Raw genomic sequence first — 23,363 nt, forward strand, 5'->3', positions numbered from 1 at the left:
TGATTCAAAGAAAAGTCATGATCCACCTTGTTCTCGCCAAAAATCAAAACATCATCCTGGAAAACAATTACTCCAGGAGTGTCTCTAAACATCTGACTCATCAACCTTTGGAAAACTGCAGCCGCTGACGCAAGGCCAAATGGCATCCTGCAGTATTGGAAACTGCCAAAGGGTGAGACAAATGCAGTCAGATGTCTAGAAGATTGACTCAACACCACCTGGTGGCAAGCGGAGGCCAAGTCCAGCTTTGTGAACTACCTTGCTCCTCTAGTAAGGGACAACAAATCTGTGATTTTTGGTAAGGGGTGTGAATCAATCCAGATGTTTTTATTGAGACTGCGCAAGTCCACACAGACGCGCAAATCCCCATTCCTTTTTCTGGCGACAACAAGAGGAGACAACCACAAGGACGACTCAATGGGTTCTATGACTCCTTTCCTGCATAACCCCATCAACTCCTTTTCCAAATCATCCCTCACGCTGAAGGGAACACTCCTCACCTTATGTTTTATGGGAATAGCACCATCTTTAAATCTAATCTCATGGTTGAAACCTTTAATAATGCCAAGGCTATTCCAGAAGACAGTAGGGAATTTAGAAATTAATTTCTCAATATAGTCATTTGAAACAATGACAGCTAAACTCTCTACATTGTCACAAGATTCCTCAATACTGATCTGTTCTTTAGAACCGGGTCTAAGGATCATCTTAAACAATCCCTGGTGGAACCCCCCCAAAATGTTTAGGCCCTTCAATGAGACATATACTTTACCAAAGATCCTCCTACCCCTGAACTGAATGATGTCTTCAAAAAAACCAAGAAGAGCTATCCTACGCCCTTCATAAGAAACAGGAGTTCTGTCAGGTGGTAGGAGGTTCCTTTCAGGCCAAGTCACATCAAACAGTTCTTGTGTGATCATAGTTACTCTTGCCCCTGAGTCTACTAACAAGGTAATTATCTTGTCACCGACACCAAAATCTTCAAGAGGATCAACACAATCAGAGGGATCCCCAATGATGACACCATCATCACTTACCACCACAACCATGTCCCTAAGGTCGTCTTGGATGCTGTTCATAGAGTCAGAGTCATCACCAGTATTTCCATTGGACTCTGAGACATTCCCTATTGTGTTGACAGTACTCAGACTCTGGGATCTGTTGCTGAAAGTAGAATTTCCCTGCTTAGAGACTTGGCAAATTTTCGCAAAATGGCCAAACTTTCCACAGTTACGACAGGTAGAGTTCCTGGCAGGGCAAAACTTGTTATTTTTGTTATGAGAGGGATTCCCACATCTGTAACAAATGTCACTTCTAGAGAAAGCGTTTCTCTAAAAACGCTGTGAACCAGGAGCATTGTTTCTTTCAAAACGTTGTTGACTAAAAGCCACCTTACTGTCCTTGCTCTCCTTGGTTCTAACTATGGAAACTCCCTCATCACATTTCTTTTCAAGTTCCTTTACTTCTTTTTTTGACAGTTCTATACTCTTGGCCATACGAATAGTCTCTTCAAGTGTAGGGTTTCCCAAAGTTAGCAGTTTCTGTTGAATAGACTTATCAGAGCACTTACAGACATATTGATCTCTAATTAATTGCTCTCTAAAACCCTCAAATTCGCATTCAGCACTTAGTTGTCTTAGACAAGAAATATACGTCTCAACATCCTCCCCAGGTAGTTGCTCTCTCTTGAAGAATTTGTGTCTTATAACGACAAGACTTGGCTTGACATCAAATCGCAACTCAAGCCTTAATCTTGTCTCTGTATATTCATCTACATCCTCTTCAGCGTTGTTTCTTACCAAGGGAGGTAAATGCTTAAAGATTTCTCTTCCTTCGAAACCCAAAGAATGTAGTAAAAGACACTTCTTCCTTTCTGCGCGATATCTGGACGCGCCTATAGCCCCCAGATAAGTCTCAAAGGCATCAAACCATTTTTTCCAGATTATCGGAGGATTGCCTGGGGTTCTCCAGAATAGGAGGAGGAGGTGAAACAGATTGCATACTGACAGAAATGCAGTTTTTCCCTTTGACTAACTCTGTCGCTGTACAGAAGAAGTTGAGTATGCAATACACAAATTTTCCTTCACACTGTTTAGATAAGGACCATGTTGTAGTTTTATTCACCACTAGATGGCACCAACGTGTAGAGGTTTAGACCACACAAACACCCCGTAATGTTATACTTTTTCAAGGACAATATCCACGTTTTTGTTAGTAAATCTCTCTTTTCCTTCTGTTTTTATTTTTGTAGATGGCACCAGCATGTGAATAATCAGGGCCAAGGCACAGCTCTCAAAATGCTTCTCGCGTCGGAGCAGGAGAAGTCAAAGCAGAGCGCGAACAGGCTCAGGGACGGCTCAGACGCAACGAGGCATGGTTGTTATGGAGACGCGTATGGCTGGACAAACGCGCGTCAGATGGTTGCGTTGGCAACGAAGCGCACAGGAACAGAGCGTGGTAACGCTGGTAACCCAAAGCTCGCGCTGGCACCAATGACGTGACGTGTGGCGCAGACAACCAAACGCTCGCGCTGGGAGTGATGTGACGTTCAAATGCCTCGTCGGGAACAAAAATGCACTACTGAGCCTTGTATTAATTAAATACACGCAGAAAGAAAACGGAAACACTTATCTCGCCATAAGTCTTGGTCGGTTTGTCGAGAAGAGTTTTGAAACAGCTGGTCTTCGTGTACACTCGGTCCACGGTACACTTTCCACAGGAATACGAGGAGAAACGAGGTAAGGCAGGTTCTTTTACCTTCTCCTAAGCAGCATCGTCGCCAACAAATTTGTAGTATTGATGAAGACAGCACAGCAGGGTAGTTTGAAGTCAAGGTTTATTCAGCTTAGGAGAAGCACAGCGACAAGGGGCAGGAACAGCTACCAACTGCCAGAAGGCAACATTCTCCCACAAAGCATAGAACATACAAGCACAGAGGTTCTAACTACAGGTGCCTGGGAGGCACAACACAATGAATACTACAGTATGGAAGAGCAATGAATCCTATGGAAGTTAAAATAGAAAATATCACTTTTGGGACACCACCGATTTTTCTGTGGCGGCTGGCAGGGATCGGGAAGGCGGGGGTGGCGGATGAAAGGGAGTAAATAAAAAATTTAACTAAACTTGCCTCCTTGCATTGTCCTCCTCATCGCGTCTCTCCTCTCCTCCCTCCGACCGGAAAAGGAAGCACCCAGGCTTCCTGAGCAAATCACAACGCTGCAATGCATCATTGTGATTGGCCTGAGGGCCCTGGTTCGGCTCTCAGATAGGAACTGGGGCCCGGATATGTTCTCCACCCAGGCTGTAATGCAGCCTGGGAGTTGAACATGCTAAGTGTGCATGAATGTTTGGCCGGCCCGAGATGGCTGGCCAAACATTCTTGCGCACTGAGGGAGTGCAAGCCACTCCTCCCCTCCCCTGCTCCGTCAGCAGAGCAGCCCCGCCCTGCCTGGCAAAGCGCCGCACCTGCAACAAGAAAAAATACAATGATAATAACATTGAGCTATTATCATTTTATTTTACCTTACACTACTGAAAAGCAGTAGGGAGACGCCCTCCGCCTTTGCTGAGGAGCCCCCACTGCTATTTTTAAGACCCTGCTTGAGAGAAGTCCACAAAACTTGCCTTGAAGATCCCAGAGTGGATATATTTTGTTTTGGAAAGTTTTGTACAGATTCCTTCAATGACACCGAAGTAATTAAGAAAACGAAAAATGCCTTTGTTTTTTAATCTATACACACGTGCACACAGGCACACACACACACTCACATTCACACACACATTCACACACACAAAGCAGTGATATTTTGCAGATCGATGATAAAAACGAAATTTTTGGGTAATAAATAAGTCCCGGTGGGGAACTACCGTCCGCCAGCTGAGTTTACATAGTTTTGCATACTCCGTGTTCTGGTGCGAACGCAGAGTCTAGGCAAAACTACAACTCCATGGCGGAGCATAGTTAGCCGGCCCCACCACCCTCCCAAAGTAATATAAAGTAAGAAAAAAGGTAGAGCAGGTAAGAGAGCGGCCATAGCAAGGAGGAGGCAGCCACGGCAGGTAAGTGCCTTTTTTCTCACTTTATATTACTTTGGGAGGGGAAGGGAGCGGAGTTCCACAGAGTTTTTTTCCAACCCTGTGGACCTCCACGTAGAGGCACTACGTTTGCTCCGCCCAGGGTTAGTAATACATCAGAAAAAGCATTCAATTGCACCCGAATGAAAATCATGTTTTATATTTTTATAACTTAAATATGTATGATTGAGAGTCCTTAACTCCTTACACGCTTGCATATATAGCGGAAAGTAAGTGAAACAAAAGTTAGTTACAAAGATTGGAGACAATCTCCATTTAACATCCCTTACCTTTTTAATACCATTTTGGTCCTTTCTGCAAGTTCTTCTCGCTGTTTCTCCAGTGAAGGCAGCTTGTTAAGCCCTGGAAGACAGGAACAACCTTTCAGTCTAAATGGATGACTAGAGCCTGTGCTGCACCAAATATCTCCTCCAGTTTGTATATACCATTTCATTATGGGTCTTTTTTACTATCCATGCATGGAAGTGCCTGAACTGCTGCCAGAGCAAGTCTTGTCAAAACCAGTAGGTCCAACTTCTGCACTGATTATTATTATTATTTGCATTGTCAACCTCATACAGTGTTGCACCCCACAAAGAAAATAAACTCAGCTAATATTTCTACTATACAGTTTTATTGATTATTTAAAATAATAACATCCAATGTATATGACCCTCCTTATGAGTTACCCGATACATTACGACATGTATGTTAACTCATGTTGCTGAAAATATTGCAATTATGAGTTTGGCATATTTTATTGCATCTGATAAATACTGGCTGCAATAAAAAACGCATCCTGTAATCAGTGGCTTAACAAAATCTCCTGAAAGGGATGGACAGCCTTCTACACTGCCTGCTGGACTCAGGCACACACAACTATAAATGATAAACTATTGTTTACTAAACTCAACAATAAACGTAATCAATCTTTCATTCTCTATTCTTTAATCATTTAACTGAAACACGTATTGTTTCAAGGATTATTTTCAACAAGATCATGAAACATCAAATTCTTGATAGATATAAAACTCAACTCAAAATAATAACAATCTGTAAATATATATAATCATGACAGCTTCTTGTTTAACCCCTTGGCCGCAGTGGTAATTCTGCAGCGGCACTAGGGGGGATGGGGGCCGCGCGGCGCCGCCATGCTTGTGACGGAACCACTCCGTCACGAGCCGCGGTGGCGCTGTGCTTGTGACGGAATGGTTCTATCACGGCCCCGCCCGCTCAATAGAACGCGCAGCGCAGCGCAGGCGCAAAATCTGCGCTGCGCAGGCACGGCGGCCGGGCCATGACGGAACTATTCAGTCACCAGCACAGCACCACCGTGGCTCGTAACGGAATGGTTCCGTCACGAACATGCAAGGGGTCAAACAATGCAGATGTCTGTAGCCCAATGCATTTCGGGACATTTATTGTCCCTTCTTCAGGGGAAACACTGTAAAACAATAAATAAATGAATATCAATCAGTTAATGAACACGATTATTTGTCTATCAGTACCAAAAATCCAACCAATTGGTGCAAAGTCAGATAGAGTGCTTCTTTATGTACATCCAAATTACATGAGTATGAGCCAAAATAAAAACACCTGTTTTCATAAAGTTGAAAGAATAAAGTCAGAATATAGAGACCACCACCAGTATAAAGCCAAAGTGAAACCTTCCCAGAGTGCTAGCCTCGACTTACTCCACTCTAATACCAAAGGCAACCTCCAGCTGTACAAAATCAGGAGCGACCACATTGATAATCGGTTGCTCTGTGGAGCAAACCTGCTGATGTTTATTGAGTAAAAATCCCCAATATTTATTGGAAGATGCAGATTTGCTGCAGTAAGTACTAAAATCCACAAACTCTTCATTATAAGGGGAAACGTAAAGTAATCGGTGCTATTTGTTGCAGCTGATAAATAACATGCCCCAAGAGATTGTTCATTTGCAGGTTCATAAATATCGCCTCTAAAACACACCCACTAGAAATGAAGGCCTTAGAATCCTGCAATTACTGTGAGAACATTACAATTTTCTTAATATATGTTGTGCTAAATCTATAGGCATTGAGAAGTGAAGGATAGTGCACAATACGCAGGTTTTTAGAAAAACTGTGCCTATATCACCTACAAGAAATGATATGCAGTAATTTAACACTTTTTGAATTCCCTTCCTACTGGTTTAATTTGATGAAAATCTACTCATGTGACCTCATGCATTGGATCTACTTCTAATTCAATGCAAAAACCCATGTTGTTTTTCTCTCCCAGTATTACTCAGTCTCTTACCTTAAAGTACTGTGTTACATCACAGTACAAAACACAATGTAGTCCACCAATTGAAGGACATTTTTTTCTCATAAATTTGTCCATCTGGTTTTGATTATTTTAAGTGTAACTCCAAAGAGAACTTTACTTTCACTGTGGAAGTTTCTGCAAAAGGATGGCACGACCAAGATTTGCTAGTATTTAGTAAGCAACCATTTACAGATTTACTCTACTTACTTTGATGATATTGTGCAAATTAGTATTTTGGAATCATTTTATGTGCAAGTCAATACTTTAAACACAATGGGCCCCAGTACGATGTCGGGCGGAAGGCTATCGGTCAGCTCAATGGAGTTCTGCCTGACATTAGAGGCATCGGACCAATGGGGGGGGAATCCGCTCTGCCTCCGACAGGCTCAAGGAGCTAATCGAAGTGGAGGGTGGATTGTAATTCCCAGAATGGAGGCGGTGCCTGCTGAGGCACTGCAATGGGGATTAGGATGCACTTTTCCACAGCCATTCTATGACGCGCCGATTGCCATTGAAAGGCTGTCCAAAACTGACTTTGTGGTCTGCTAGCAGGGCGCCTGTGCCCCGCGTCCCCTGCTATGGGGCTTGGGGGTAAGCTGTGGTGCCCAGAAACATTCATGTATTATGCGACAGGCACTGTGCCTGCCACATGGTGCATGGATGTTTAAAAAGTGCATATTTCATATTGTGGCTTGTGTTGCAGCCCACAGCACAAGCCGCAATAGGAAAGATACACTTTCTGACCACCGTGAAAGTATGTGCATCCTAATTAGGCCTGGGCGGAGTTCCGCTAGGTGGAACTCCACAAAGTGCAAAAAAAACTCTGCCACGCTACGCTGAGCTCCTCAAGCAGTGGAGGGCATAGGAAAATTGCAATTTGCGGTAATTTTCATTGCTGGAAGTTTGTCGGTGCTGTGAACGTATCGCGAACAGCACCCTGCACAACACAAGCGGGTGCTGTTTCCTTTCTGCTGCTCAAGTAGGTTTTCTACTCGAGCTGCAGCGTTCTCAAAGCAAACAGATGGTTTCCTAATTTGCACGGTTGCGCTCATATGCGGCCACACACAATGAGAAATCTGACCGCCCGCGTTGAGAAATCATGCCAGAAGGGCGATTTCCCTCACTCGTACTCCCCAACTTGACGTGATGAGCGCAAATGAGGAAAAATCTTGCCGGGAGGTGGATTTTTCTTACTTGCCAACTTTTTTATTTTTCAAAGACATTTATTAGGAAACAAGCACATCAAGTTTCAAAATAAGCAGGCGGGGATTCCGCAGGTAAAGAAGAAAAAAACACATCTGTTACACACATCATTGAAACAATTATGTATTAGTAGCCAACACAAGTACACAAGAGAGAGTGACAGGAGATGGAGCAGGATGGACAAGGAAGAATGCCAAGTGCTGGCGGGAGAGGCCACAAAGAAGCAGCAGTGCGAAGAGGTGGGGGAGCAATCCTCTACGGGCCAACACCGGCGGCTGCAGTGGCCAATGAGCCGTCAGGGAGCGTGGGAGAGGCCGTGGAGGGCGGAACACTCTGTTGCAGGAAGTATGAGACAAGAGGAGCACAAATGTCAAGCGACGGGCAATTAGCCGTTGTCAAATCCCAGAATTCAGACAAAAGCGTCTGACAACGTGCAGCATCCTCAAGACAAGCGCCAACCTTGGGTGCAGGTCTTCAACCCCAATGCATGGCGACACTGCGTTGCGCAAGAACGAGCAGCATAGCGGTGAGGCGGCGGGAGGCATCAGGACAATGTTTCACAAAGCCTAAGAGGCAGATCAGTGGGTCCGGCATGACAGGTGTGGAGGTGATTTCAGTGATGGCAGTGCATACATCGCGTCAATACGCATAAACCTTGGGTCACAGCCAGGCGAGATGAGAAAAGTCGGCAGCAGGGGCAGAGCATAGGAGACATCTATCGCTAGAAGGGAGTCCCATTCTATGCAGCTGGGCAGGGGAGCTGTATAATCTATGCAGGTATTTAAAATGTATGAGGTGCAGAGGGTAGTTAGGGGACAGACACTTGATCTGCTTGCAACAATACAGCCAGACCTCCTTAGAAAGATCGGTGCCTAGGTGCTCCAAGCAAAACGGGCGCAGTCAGCAGAGATTGAGGCAGCTGCTAGCGTAAGGCCATAGAGTCTGGAGACCAGCTTGCGAGGGCAGGCGTACGTGTATGCAAGATTGAGGGCAGCCATCGTAGAAAGGGCTGGAAGAACGTGGGGTGCAGCTCCTGGCAGGATGCTCCAAGTTGGTAATAGAGCAGAGTGTCCAAAGGACCGGACTCGGCTGGGAGAGAAAAGAAGCAGCCAGCAGAGTAAAGGTCCGATAAAGTTGACAGCCCCTGTCCAGTCACACGTTTTACCATCTCGGTCTTTTGTATGAAGGGAATACCAGGTTATATGCGATGGGTATGGCATTGGCAGAGAGCAAGCTGGAGCCAGAGTATCTCAGAAGACCATACCAGTCCAATGCAGGGTCTCCACCATGTCGATCTCTCCGCGCGGGGGTTGGCGAGGGCAAATATAGCAGTCTGGAGAGGCAAGGGGGCTGCTAGGTTAGCTTCCACTGCCATGTGAGGCTGAAAAGGCTTCGGATGTAGCCAGAAGTAGAAGAAGCTGGCTTGGGCAATGAGGGCGTATAATTTGAAATCTGGGGCACCCAGCCCGCCACAAGATAAGGGGAGTGTGAGAATATTATATGCAATTCTAGGCTGATGATCAGACGAGAGAGATAATGAGAGAGCGAAGTGTACAACACAAATGAGTCGTGAGATGAATGATGATGTTCAGGAACAAGCATACAAATTTAGGGAGCACTACCACCTTGGCGTTGGCTATGCACCCCGCCAGGGACAGGGGCAAGCACCACTAGAGGGGGATCTTAGTTTCCAGCCAGTCAACCGCCCGGCCGAAATTTGCCCTCCAGAGTTCGTCCATGTTCCTACAGAGCCAAACGCCCGGATATCTAGTGGGCTCGACGCCCACACAAATGGATAGTCGGAGTGAAGGGGACAGTGGCGTCTGTCAGAGGAAAGGGAATAGACTTACACCAGTTAACCTGGATACCAGACAATCCCACAAAGCGCACCACCTCGCGGAGCATAGGGCTGTGATTTACTTGGTGGTTGTGGATATAGAATGTAACGTCGTCCACGTACATTGAGACAATCAAGGCTCGGGCTGCAAATCCAAGACGCCTCTGGGTGTGATGCTGCCAGAGCCTAGCGGCAAGGGGCTCCTTAGCTACAGCAAAAAACTTGGTAGAGAGTGGGCACCCCTGTCTCGTGCCCCTAGAAACGGGGATGGGCTTCGAGATCTGACCATTGATCCGAAGGCGAGCTGTAGGGAGAGAATAGAGAAGGTGGACTTTGCGCAGAAAACCGGGCTGAAGCCCAAGCGAGGGAGAAGGTAAAGGAGGAAGGGCCACTCAAGAGTGCCAAAGGCTTTTCGTAGCGTCTAAGAGAGCAGCCATGACCGGAAGAGTAGGGGTAATCTGGTGGAGAACAGCGAATATGGTTCGGAGATTGTGCGACATAGCATGACCAGGGATGAAACCGGACTGGTCTGAGCGAGCTATCAAGGGCATGAGAGGAAGGAGGCGGGAGGCCAGCAGCTTGGCGAAAATCTTATTATCAGTGTTAATGGGAGATATCGGGTGGTAGGAGTCAAGGAGCTCTGGTGATTTGTCCGGTTTTAGGAGCAGTGTGAGCAAGGCAGAGTGATGGAGGGAAGTGGCCGCACTCAAAGGAGTCATTATACCTGGCAGCAAGGTGCGGAATGAGAAAGGGCACGAAGGGTTTGTAAAAGGACGCAGGAAGACCATCAGAGCCCGGAGCTTTATCGCCAGGCAGAATGTTAATGGCTGCCAGGATCTCCTCCTTAGAAAAGGGTTTGTCGAGGTACTCCCGATGGCTGTTTCCCAGCCAGAGGAGCTCAAGAGTGTCGAAATATTGGTCAAGGATGTTGTGTAAAGCACTGATCCCAGCAGTGTAGAGTTGAGAATAAAAGGCGGTGAACCTGTTCACCACCTCATCAGGAGAGGTTGTTCGTTCAGGGCCCCCATCCTGGAGCGCTGTGATATACGAGGCGGCATGCGACCATCGGAGCAGATTGGCTAAAGTCTTACCCAGGCGAGCCCCCTCACCAAAATGACGTGCCCTTGCCCCCCTGCTCAAATCGGAGCGTTCTCTATCGGCCCGGAGCTATGCAAAGATTTCAGGGCTGGGACTAAGAGAATGTAAAGAGTCAAGGGTCTTGATTTCTCCCTCCAAGCATTCAAGGGCACCGTTATAGAGTGCAGGACACCATCCTGCTTGGAGATACACCTGCCCCGAATCACCCCCTTAAAACCCTCCCAAAGTGTGGAAGGGGAGTCAACGGAGCTGGAGTTTAGACCAAAATAATTTCTGATTGCGGTTAGAATCTCGTCACAAAACACCAAATCGTGGAGTGCATTGGTGGGCAGCCAACATGTGCCACGGGATGTGCAGGAGGAGCAAGCTGAGGCGGACGGGAGCATGGTCAGAGAGAGTATGCGCCATGTGCTCTACGGAGGTGACCCAGTCAAAAGTGTCCTGAGTGGTGATCCAGAGGTCCAGACTGGACCAGCAGTCTAAAGAGCCCGTACCATGTGCCTTCACGCGCTTCTGGGTGAGTGTGCCACCACACGTTGAGCAGGGTGTTGTCGGATAGTATGGAATGCAAGAGAGATGTGGAGCATAGGTGCAGAGCGTGGGGCCCAAAGCGATCAAGGGTGGCTGAGGATGTAATGTTGAAATCACCCCCCAGAACAGAGCGGCAGGGCCCAGGGAAGGTATGAGTCACCACACTTGTGCAAAGAAGTCAGATTCATCAGAATTGCAGCCATAGAACGCTGCCAGGCTCAAGGTTTGGGCCAGTAGAGTGCCATGCAGGATGGTGAAGTGCCCCTCAGGGTCCGTGATGACCTGGGATGTGTGCCAGGGGAGCCCTCTGCACATGAGGATGGTGGTCGTCATATGGTGGTCGTCATATCGCTATGCAATGAAAGTGAATGGCGGATGAGGACAGGTGAGGAGCGGAAACCAGATGTGATTGAGAAGGGATGTGCATTGCAGCAGACGGTGTAGCAATTAACACGTTACAGAAAGTGTCAATGAACATAACAAACAACAGGCCTCGGAATGAAGGCAACGTATCCAATGAATCCCCCCACCACCCACACCAACCCCCCAATCAGGTTGAGAAACCATCCCCACCCACCCAGTAAAACCCCAACAAGGAATGGGAAGATTAAATTCAATGGTGGAGGGAATTATCCAGTGGAGGCATGGCTCTGCTCAGCGAACACCCCTGCCACTAGGACAGGGTGGCCAAGCCGCGGATGATCGCAGACAGTGGGTGAAGACATAAGAGGCAAATGGGGCACCACAAATAGCAGGGCTTGTCATAGGGACGCAACCAAGATAACAGGTGACCCAAAACAGGAGTCAATAGCTATTGCGTGAAGGAAGAGGAGAGTGTAGAACTGATGTAGTAGGGGCAGCAGGAGCATCTTCGACAAGGATGAACCACTGGGCCCACATGTCAGGGAACAGGAGAGCGTCCAATGAGGGCGGGGGCAGGAATGACTGCCCGAGTTGAGGGCATCCAGGAGAGAGGGCTACCATCAGTCGTTGTCACTCAGATTGCCGGCGGCAGCAGTTTGAGAGCTGGAAAGTGTGGAGCGCTGTGGTTTGTCGAGCTTTTTCGCGAAGGCCAGTGCTGCCTTTGGCTCCGTGAAGACGTGCACTTGTGAGCCCTGCCTGACTCGCAGCTTGGCCGGATAAGCCAGGGAGTAGGGGATGTCATGTTTCTGAAGTAGTCGTTTGGCCGGGAGGAATTCATGATGGGCATTGTATAATCAGGGTAAAAGGATATAAAGTTTCCCTGATGGCAAATGTCGCCCTTCTCCCTGGCTGCCCCTAGAATGGCATCTTGCTCCCAAAAGTTTAGTAATTTTGCGCTGATAGGATGAGCAGGCAGGCCAGGACCCTAAAGAGCAATGGGCACGCTCTACTATGAAGACAGGGCAAAGTACCTCACCAAATAGGTCCCGGATAAGCTGTTCAACAAAATCCTCCATTTTGGAAATGTTGGTGGATTCGGACACGCCAGTGATGCGGAGGTTGCTTCTGTGGGAATGGCCTCCAAATTCTCGCTCTGGTTCTTGATGAGCTCTAGAATCTTGTCCATTTGGAGAAGTTTGCGGTGATCCTGAGTTGCGGCGTCTTCAACATCGGACACCCTTGCCTCCACTTGGGTCAGCTGTGCATCGTGCGAGTCCACCCGGGCCTTGACAGTGTCCAAACGGGCGGATAGTTGGTCAAGCTGAGTGGCGATGCCGGTGACTGTGGCCTTCACATCTAGCATGATGGCTTTAAGGTCGTCCTCTCGGGTCGGACCCACTTCGGGCTGGGCCGCAGGCTCATCAGTCTCCGGGGCCGCCCCATCCTGCCGAGTTTGCCTGCGTTGGTTAAATGCCAGCTTAGGCTGCTTGGGGTCCGCCATCCCCATGGTCAGACCGCCGGCCCCACACAAGCCCGCCACACGCTCCGCCGAGGATCAGGAAGCGGATGTGCGGTGCAGGAGTTATGGCCAAGGAGGGGCACCAGAAGGTGTAGCAGGCACAGGCCCAAGGGAAAGGCCGACACAGGGGAGGCGTAAGGTGAGGTTCGAACTGGCAAGGGGAGCAGCGTCCAATCAGAGTCCGGGACGAACAACTAGGTCCAAGGAAGAGGAGGTGGGGTGTCAAGTCTTGCAAGTTGGTTCATGGCTGGAGGGACAACAGCAGGCGCCTGCAGTGCGCTGAGTGGAAAGGCCGAGCAGGGCCGGTGGCAGGTGGGCCAGGGGAGGGAGAGGTTATCCCCAATCGCAGGCCGGTGGGGGTAGGGCCCCAGGAGAGCAACACAGTTCCGGGCCCCGGAGCCGCAGGCGTGTCCACTGATGATTGGGAGGGCTAGGAGAGCAGGAGGGTGCCGCCACACCCAGTATTAGACAAGCAGGGCACCAAAGAAGGACGGCCGGTCCGGGCAGCCAGTTTGAGCTGATGTAGAGAGTGCAGCGTGCAGAAGAATGGAGGCAGGCACCTCAGTGCGCTGGAGCAAGGAAGGCTGCAGTGAGGCATAAACCTGGGAGGCTGCCAGCAGAGAGCGCTCCGGCAGGCCAACGTGCGTCGAGATGAAAAGCAGCACCTCGCGGGCCCCAAACAAACTGCGGGAGGCTAAGGGCTCCTCAGGCGCCAGCTGGCACCAGATAGCAGGAGGAGTGGCCGGGCCCCGCGGTGCGACACTTGCGCCCCCAGCTGCGCTGCAAAAGGCCCTGTCAGCAGCGCAACCGACCAGGGAAAAGAGGCAGCAGGTCGTTGTCAGCAGGAGGTCCCGGTCTCGGCAGGTGCGCATCAGCAGTCCCTCATCTCCACCAGAGCCCGGCGCACACCACCAGGTAGGCCCGGCCGCTGCACCCGGGACTGGAAATGACGGTGGATCTTGGTGCAGCTTTGGCGCTGGGAGTCAGCTGGGGGACCAATCGTCGACCCCAGAGGCAGGGAATCGAGGCAGTGTGGAGCTGAGGGTCAGTGCACCCAGGATCCGCAGGATCGTGGTGGATTGAAAGACTTGGCTGGCAGAGCCCACTCAAGGTGCGGCCATCTTGCAGCCGGCCAAGCCACGCCCCCTGAGAGAGGAAAAAAAACACAGCTACACGGAATGGAGTTCTTCGGAACTCCGCATGCTCCACGTAACGCGGAGTGCGGAAAACTTTGCAAACTCCGCGAGTAGAGTTCACCACCCAGGGTTAATCCTAATTAGCGAAGCAGCTCCGCCGAATCCTTGTCGGGCGGTCCCGTTTGTGACTGGATGCCGGTCAGCATAATGGGGTCCTATATTTTTGTACATCAGCAACAGTGTTTTTTGTCTTTATTTGTAATATCAACATAGATATTTGGTTCCATTTTTGTAAATATGGATTTTCACAGGCAGCATTCACTGGTGTCATTTACACTTTAAGGGGCCTATTCAAAAACTGCATTTTGTAGTACATTTTGTAGTACTTTAATAGTACTCAAATGTACTACAAAATGTTATTCACAAACTTGCATGCGGAGGTTCAGGTTTATCCTATCCTATCTTTTTCTGTGTGGATATCCCCGTTCTGGATGCAGTGTCTCCACACATTAAGCATACGTTTTAATAGAAAATGTGGAAGGGACAGGTGGAATGGTTGGAAAATGGGGTATACCTAGAATTCAAAGGGAGGAGGTTAGGAAGAAATAAGGTGAGTTTGGGGAGGACAGGGATGTGTTTAAAGAGGGGCATGCACCCACCAACAAAAGAGTAAGCCTGTTGCTATTCATAAACTATGGGGCACATGCATCAAGCGATTTTGGAATCGCAAACGGTGCGAATCGCAAAATTCGGCCGTTTGCGATTCCAAAATCATTTTTTAGGATGCATCATTTATTTTTCATTTATCGCAATTTAAGAAATCGCAATTTTTTGCGACTTCTCAATTTGCGATAGCATTTAAGAAATCGCTAATTTTGCGATTTTTTAAATGCTATGCATGATTAATTTTAATTTGCTAATTCACAATTAGGAAGGGGAAAATTACCATGCAGTGAACCTTCATGGTAATTTGTGAAAAGTTTCAAAAATGCAAAAAAATGCATTTTTGAAACTTACATTTTACACACACACATGCCCTTGGGACTTGTGTGTGTGAGTAAAATGTACTTACATGACATTCCAGAGGTGCAGGGGGGATCCTTTGGACCCCCCCCCCTGCGCCCTTGAAATTGTGTTTCATTTTGCGATTCCTTAATTGCGAATTCGCAAAATGAGAATGCCTTCCAGAGGCCCATAGGAATCAATGTAAAGCGATTTCTTATTTGCGATCGCAATTAAGGAATCGCAAATAAGGAAAATTAGGAAATCCCAAAAACCTTTGCGATTTTTTGATGCATAGGAATTTGCGATTCCTAAATTGCGATTCCTTAATTTTCGCAATTTAGGAATCGCAAATTCTTACAATGATGCATGTGGGCCTATACTTCTAAAGTTACTAGAGCCAAAAAGAAACCCAAAACAGTAAATTACTCTAGCTCTGAGCAGAAGTAAGTCTAGCACCACACGACCAGCCACTGATAATGTAACATCCTCTCACAGAAAATAATGAAGGTAGGGACTTAAGATAGAACCCTATAGGGTTAAATTAACTTATTTAAAAAAGTTAAACATTTAAATTAATATGGTTTAATATAGAAAATAATAAAACAAAGTAATCTATTATATTATTTAACTATGAAATATTTTAGCAACATTTTTTTAATTTAAAAATTATTCCAACATTCCGTTTTAATAAAATTCCACGTAATTCCTTTTTAATACATTCTATAGAATACTTTTAATTAATATTAATGCATAATAAATGCTTTAGGTTATCTTAATACCGCAAAATACTACCTTCAAGTCTATTGGCACAATTGAGAAAACACATGTATAATGAATGGCTTTACTAACATAAGCAGCAGGTCTAGATCTGAAAGCTGGGACTAGAAACCTACTATACAGATGTAGGATTTTACTGGCTCTAGGTGAAAAACTGATGATCAGTAAAAAAAACAAGCAAGACACATCAAAATAATAAAAGGGTTTAAGATTTTTCTGACATTTACGATTAAACAGATTCTTTTCTGACTTTTCAGTAAGTAATATTCCATAGCTGGGCACCTTGGGTGCTAAATGCTCTGTCTGAGTCATTAGGGTGGAGATATGAATTGTAGGGTTGTAGCAGATATTAAATGACTCCCAAAGGTATATTTGGTGAATTTGTTTCTTAGAAAATGAGTCTCACCCACAACAAATGCATGCATCAAGCAGGATGAGCATGTTCCTTTTGTGGACTGGAAGCCAATGCAGCTCATTCAAAAGTTCGGATACAGAGTCAAATATTTCTGAACTATATAAAAGCATTTGGTGGTTAATATTTTGAGTAGAAATTTAATAAAAACGAAGGATTCAGCACAAAATCTTTTACAATGGTGGAAACTAGCTTCCCTCGTACCTGCACTTTGGGTTTTTTAGGGAACGTTCCGGGGCAGGTGTTATTCCCAGAATGTGTACTATTTTTTCTGTGAGTAGCGAGAAGCCTATAGATGAGAGAAATAAAGTACTGTCCTATGTATTGGGATTCGGTCTGTTGAGCATAATCTCCATTTTATAAGGGTTTAATTTTAAAAACGTTCTCCAGCATCCAAGTGCCATCAAGTACGTGCCTTTTCCGGGGCGTGTATGATACCTTAGGATCTATCTTCCTGGTTTGGTTGTAGGTTAAATATGATTTGTGATTATGCACATGTGGCTTTCAAATAAAATCTCATCTGTAAGTCTTACAGCAAGTCAGCCATAGGACGCAAATACACGGTGTATGGTAAAGGGATAAGCGTAAATCCCGAGGGGCAGGAAAAAAGAGTTCCTGAATTAATTATCAACAAGATCAACACTTGTCTCTTAGATACAGCATAATAGATGCTTCTCATGCCTCTGAGACATCTTTGGCCTACATTTTCAAAACCCCTAAAGGGATGTTCAAAGTTGCATTCTCTGTTAAATTTGGGAAATGGAAGGTGGTGGAGCTGCAATAACGTTGAACGTCATAAGGATAATGCTTGCAAGGAAAAGGAGAATTATGATTTGTGGATTGATTTTGAAAAAACAAAACTGTTTCTATGAGCAATGGGATGTGTGAAGGTTCTTTTGATTGCCAATGTTCTTTTAGGAATAGGTTTGATGGAGTGCCAAAGCCTTATGGAAGACAGTGTGCAAGAACCTCAAGATTCGTCAATTTTTATATGAAGTTCAAGATGTGTTAAAAGACTTGAACTGCTGAAAGACTTTAACTAGGCCCTTCCCTTCAGCAATTTTTTGCAACTGCTCAAGCTGTGCACTAGTAGCATACTGAATATCTGAAAGACTTTGCATGTTTAAGCCTTTGCCTCCTACAATTGTTTAGAACTACTCAAGTTGGAGACTGAGGGGCCCATTAGGATGTCGGGCGGATTGCCCCCGCCAGGCTGGCGGTAGCCACCGCCAGCCTGGCGGGGGCAATCCGCCCGACAACCTCACTCGTCCCCCCCCGCCATATTAGTATGGTGGGGGGGACCTAGTTGGATGGAAAGACCGTCCGCCGCTCTTCCGCCACGGTCGCCTTGCGGCAGGGGCGGAAAAGAAATAGTATGGTGGCGGTGTCTATCAGACACTGCCAGCCATATTATGATGAGCTTTTTATAATGCCTTTCTGTGGTGGCAATGCCGCCACGGAAAGGCATGCGGTCTTCACTTTGGGGACCCCCTGCGGGCCACCAAAGTGAAGGAGGGGTGGGGGGTGCACACGGGGGGTACCTGTGGAACCCCCTGCATTTGCATATAGAATGCGGTAGGCACCGCGCGCTGCCTGCCGCATTGTGTATGCAAATGCATACATTCATTTATGGCATTTTGGCGGGTGATGGAGAGAGCACCGCCCGCCACAATGTTATAAATGCAGGATGCGGCCGCCACTGTGGCGGCCGCATCCTAATACCACCCACGGGACCACCGCCCTTATGTCGGGCGGTCCCAATCCCCGACAGGATGGCGGGCGGGCAAAGTCCGCCCCCATCCTAATGACCGCTGAGATCGTACTTCTTGTTGTAGGAAGGGAGATGTGTTGCAGTTTTATCACTTTTGTCCACAAGTTGTTTCCACTTAAGTCTTGTATTTCCCCTCCTTGAGTTGTGCCCATGATTCATTTGCATGGATTCCTTCCCCACACACCTTCCACTAACTGTCCTCCTGCATTTTAGATTCTCTTTGTTCTACATGCAGAACTAGAGTTGTGGATTTGTTTGGTGTGCTCAACATCATTGGGTTGCTACATTGGAGCCTTTACAGTTAATTACTATTCTTCTCAATGTACCTGACTTTTTCAACCATCTCTATTACTGTTTGAAACATCTAAACACAACCTTTACCCATATTGCGACTCCTTCAAAGCCTAGACCTGCTCTGGTGAACTAGCACAATGTGTTTTCATGGCACTCATACACCCTTGCTACTGGTTAAAAGTAACTGAAATGTACTGCCTTGTTTATGTTATTATTATACTGAAGCAACTGTAAGGTTGCCTCTCACATCTGTTCATAAATAAAATGACCGTAAATTGAGGTTACTCCAAATGTGAGTAGCATAAATATCACACGCAAGCGAGACTAAGTGGACAGCTGCATTTCGAACAGTTAATGCTTCTGGACCTCACTGGTCTACTGTTAACCTACCGTTGAAGACTCGCGTGGCCCAGCGTGCCTGAATCTCCAAAGGTAATATGACGGAACCAATTGGCTGGATGATGCCAATGAATGCTAGTGTTGGTTTCTCTAGTTCTAGTGGAAAGACATGCCTGTAGAGTAAAACCTTGCTGTTACTGGGTTTGGTAACTGATTCGTCCAGGAACGGGAAAGTTAAGTTGAACCCAGTAGCAAAGATGATGACATCAATGTCTTCAGATGTCCCGTCATCAAATGTGACTGAGGATTCAGTGAACTTCATCACACTTGGCTTAACCACCACTGAGCCGCGGATAATGCAGTGTGGCAAGTCATCGCTCACCAGGGGTTCCTTCCATGAGCATCTGGAGGAGAAAACAGAACAAAAGTAAGCATATCATTTATTTATATATTTGTATGTAAATGACTAATAGATACAGGCCATTTTGATCCAATGTAGTTCAACCCTCCTCATCTGCTGCAAGGCTAATAGATAGGACACATGAATATTGTGCTAAGGGAGGACTTTCTGTCTAGTTCTATTACTCCAGAACACACTACATCTACACATTATGTGCTTTGATCATTGAAGAGAGAACATATGCTTTAATCTGCTTAAATAAGGATATACAGGTTGAAGAAATCTTCATTAGATTTCATATACTACATGCCGTTAGGAGCAATGATATTCCTTGCTCAGCCCATCGCCTACACCGCCGTCCCTGGTGGATAGATCAGTTTCCTGAACTTTATTACATCATATACTCTACAGCACTAGTCTATCACAAGCAGAATCAGCAGTTGAATGACCTACATGACACAAGATCTGCCCTGAATGTTGGTTGACTCTGTGTGCTATACCAACAATCTAGAGTGGTACGCAACTAGGTGTAACATGGGTGACATTTTCATACAGCAGAGGTTTGTTCCAGATTCTGGCAGATTACCTCTTGGGAACTATCCTCACAATAAGTTTGCCTACATGGGCAGTCCATTTGTCTTGACCCAGCATTGATGATATTGAGAGAGCACGTTATGCAGCATTATTGGTGGATGTTGGTATGCAGAGTGATAGTGCCAATTGAGTGATAACAGTCACTGGTTCATTGCTGCCATTTCATCACTGTGAGCTGATAGGATGGGCAGCCAGACATCTTTAAGGGCTAAATGTACACAGTGTGGTGCACTGGTAGGCAAAATTAATGAGTTTGTAATCACTGAGTCTCGGTGTAAATTCCTCCCCTGCACTGCACTGTTCAGAGCTCCTGGGCCCGGAAAGGGACTAATGTGCATTGACTGTCTTTACCCCTTGTTGTATGTGGAATCCTGACCCCATTTCTTCCCAGCAGGAAAACAGAGGAGGAGACACCAAGTACCCTTATGGAATCCGCCCCTTAGCCTCTTGTAGCTGACTAGGTTTCTATTACTCTAACTGGGTAGGATGAAACTAATAAACTAAACAAAAAGTAGGTTTACAGATCAAAAGTCCTAAACTCTGTGGCTTTCAGATTGCCTCAAATCGCTGAGTGGTGGACTATCCCCAAGAACGTCTAGAAGTCTGATATGAATAGATCTGTCAGCTTAGGAAATACTTATCGATGTAACTTAAATTTCGCACAGGCACCTTTCAATGTGTCAACATCTTCATATTTATGTCAAGAGCAATCCTTTCTTGAAGAGTTGCTATGTGAAGTTAACTGAGTAACTCAATATGGAGAAATGGATTACAGCTGAAAGAGTAACATGAACCCAATTTGTAAATTAGTAAATTATCCCTACACTCAGATGTGAAAGGATCTCTTTCAGAATCAGTACCTCAGGCAGCACCTCCCCTCATGATGATAGGGGAACGTATTGTAAGTAAAAATAGAAATCTCTGTAGTGTTAAATGCCACTGTACTAAGAGGGTACAGCAATTTTCTGTCCAAAAGCAAATGCAACATGAAAATCATTATGTTAAAAGCATTTGTATGTATCTCATAGAGATCCCATAGCTTGAACACTGGATTCACTGAATCGCAGTACAACGGTTTGCACTCTGAAAAGGGAGATTTAAGCAGAGTGGGGTTGTTTACTCTAGTCTAGAATGTATTATTGAGGTCTATAAGCAGGGTGTTAGCATCTGTAAGGTCTACATAATCCGCAGGAGAGTCCACATGGATATATGATGTTACCACGCGTACTTTTAGCACGCATACCATTACCACGCATTTTTTACAACGCAGGTCATTTTACAACGGAAACCTTTACAACGCAATACACTACAACGCAGATACTATTACAACGCATACCATTACAACGTAAGTATAGGTAAGTATATAATATCAATATTTAATTTTAAATAATTATTGAGGTATTATTTAATTTAATTATTTATTATTTAATTGTTAATTAATTTTATTAATAAAATTAATTTCAATTTTATTATTTGTAAATATATGTTAAAAATACCCCTGTACCCCTGTACCCCAAAACCCAAACCCATTCCTAAAACCTAAAAATACCCCTGTACCCCAAAACCCAAACCCAGCCCTAAAACCTAAAAATACCCCTGTACCCCAAAACCCAAACCCAGCCCTAAAACCTAAAAATACCCCTGTACCCCAAAACCCAAACCCAGCCCTAAAACCTACACATACCCCTGTACCCCAAAACCCAAACCCAGCCATAAAACCTAAAAATACCACTGAACCCCAAAACCCAAACCCAGCCCTAAAACCTAAAAATACCCCTGTACCCCAAAACCCATACCCAGCCCTAAAACCTAAAAATACCCCTGTACCCCAAAACCCAAACCCAGCCCTAAAACCTAAAAATACCACTGTACCCCAAAACCCAAACCCAGCCCTAAAACCTAAAAATACCCCTGTACCCCAAAACCCAAACCCAGCCCTAAAACCCCAAAATACCCCTGTACCCCAAAACCCAAACCCAGCCCTAAAACCTAAAAATACCCCTGTACCCCAAAACCCAAACCCAGCCCTAAAACCTAAAAATACCCCTGTACCCCAAAACCCAAACCCAGCCCAAAAACCTAAAAATACCCCTGTACCCCAAAACCCAAACCCAGCCCTAAAACCTAAAAATACCCCTGTACCCCATAACCAAATACCACTAAAAAATGTTTTTAAAAAAAGATAAACTTACCTATAATTATACTTACGTTGTAATGGTATGCGTTGTAATAGTATGTGCGTTGTAGTGTATTGCGTTGTAAAGGTTTCCGTTGTAAAATGACCTGCGTTGTAAATGTATGCGTGGTAATGGTATGCGTTGTGAAAAAATCAGTGGTAACAGTTACATACCCCTCAAAAGAGGTCTGGAGGAGAACACTTTAAAAGCAATTTCGATTGTCAGTCCTGTCCAGATACTGTGGCATATGGCTGGTGAGATTGGTCAACGATGAGCAGATAAAGTCCAAATTGTTGCCACTGATGTGTGTTAACAATGCCACACATTGTATAATATTTACGATTTCCAGGAGATGAAGAATGACTTATTTCATGTTTTTAGTTTTGTGTCACCTACAATGTGGAACTTCCAGAGGATGATGCAAGGGTGCCTGCATTGCACAGATGATTGAGTTTGTGTAGGAATGGACACCTTCCTGCACAAAAACATGACGTTTTGCTCCTTTGTAGAATGCAGCACACATCGAAAGAGCAAAAAATGAGGAGAAATAAAAGTATTTCTCCTTGTTGCATCACTTCAATGCCTCCTTTTCAAATGTGTTGCCTCAGATTTACAAATCCTTGTTAATCTGGGGCAGTGTCAAAAAGCAATTGGGGTTACATGGGAAAGCCTACAGCAACACCCATTCCACGCCCCTTTGTTGCAGAAAACTGCAGCAAGATGGGCCGTATTTACAAGGTGGCTTAACACTGCCTTGTAAATATGGAGCAGGGCATTGCATCACCAGAGCATCGGAAAAAGTGATGCTCCCGTGGCGCAATGCCCTTGTAAATATGCCCCTATGTTTTTTACGAAGCATGTTGAACCTGCTGAAATTAGGTTGGAAATCAAAGGTGAAGGTTGAATCTGCTACGGGTAGTCGGTAGATCAGATGGAATGTGATGGTCTTTGTACCAGCTGAGGAAAGTGGCAAGGGGATGAGCTTGAATGAACCAAAGGTCATTTGCTGGCTTAACCTACATGGCCACTATGCTGCCTTGATGACCATGATAACTTCCTGTGTCCTACTGGGTAGACCAATGTGCTGGATATGATAATCTTGTCTGATCAGGGCATCAACTTTGAGTGTGGAGGTGGCTCAGATTATTTTCCTGCTTTGCAGACCTTATGGTTGTGCCTGATGATGATGTCTGCTTTGTGTACAGCATTCTGAACTAAGGTGCAGTGTTTGCAATATGTTGGCTCTGTGATTTGATTATTGAAATTTCATATATGTTGTTTAGTTTTGGCTGTTCCAGGTTGTGTGCATGGTTGCAGTCTGTGCAGGAGTGTACAAAGATGGAGATGTATATGGTGATGTGTGTAGAGTGCACACTTTATAAGTTGATTCGCAGAAAGGCATTATACCAGAACAGAGGTTCTGGCTTTTAGTCTTTTTCAGGCCCTAAAGGTCTGAATTGCTGGTATCCTTTCCTTCATCTGCCCTTTACTTTGGATGCGCAGTAACCAAATATTTAGGCTTGTAAGAGAGGCAT

At 45.8% G+C, this 23,363-nt stretch overlaps 1 protein-coding gene across 2 annotated transcripts in view; it reads right to left on the minus strand.

The window, feature by feature from the left end:
* Positions 1–23,363, minus strand: part of LOC147747789 (flavin-containing monooxygenase 1-like) — a 472,774-nt gene that overhangs the window by 27,003 nt on the left and 422,408 nt on the right. For both annotated transcript variants that reach the window (XM_086955833.1, XM_086955843.1), the window contains 2 exons: positions 18,709–19,061; positions 4,368–4,440 (listed from right to left, as the gene is read on the minus strand). In XM_086955833.1, coding sequence (XP_086811959.1) covers positions 4,368–4,440; positions 18,709–19,061 — 426 coding nt within the window. The remainder of the gene's footprint in view (positions 1–4,367; positions 4,441–18,708; positions 19,062–23,363) is intronic.

The sequence above is a fragment of the Lissotriton vulgaris genome, chromosome 1_1, assembly GCF_964263255.1.
Source record: "Lissotriton vulgaris chromosome 1_1, aLisVul1.2, whole genome shotgun sequence".
Lineage (NCBI taxonomy): Eukaryota > Metazoa > Chordata > Amphibia > Caudata > Salamandridae > Lissotriton > Lissotriton vulgaris.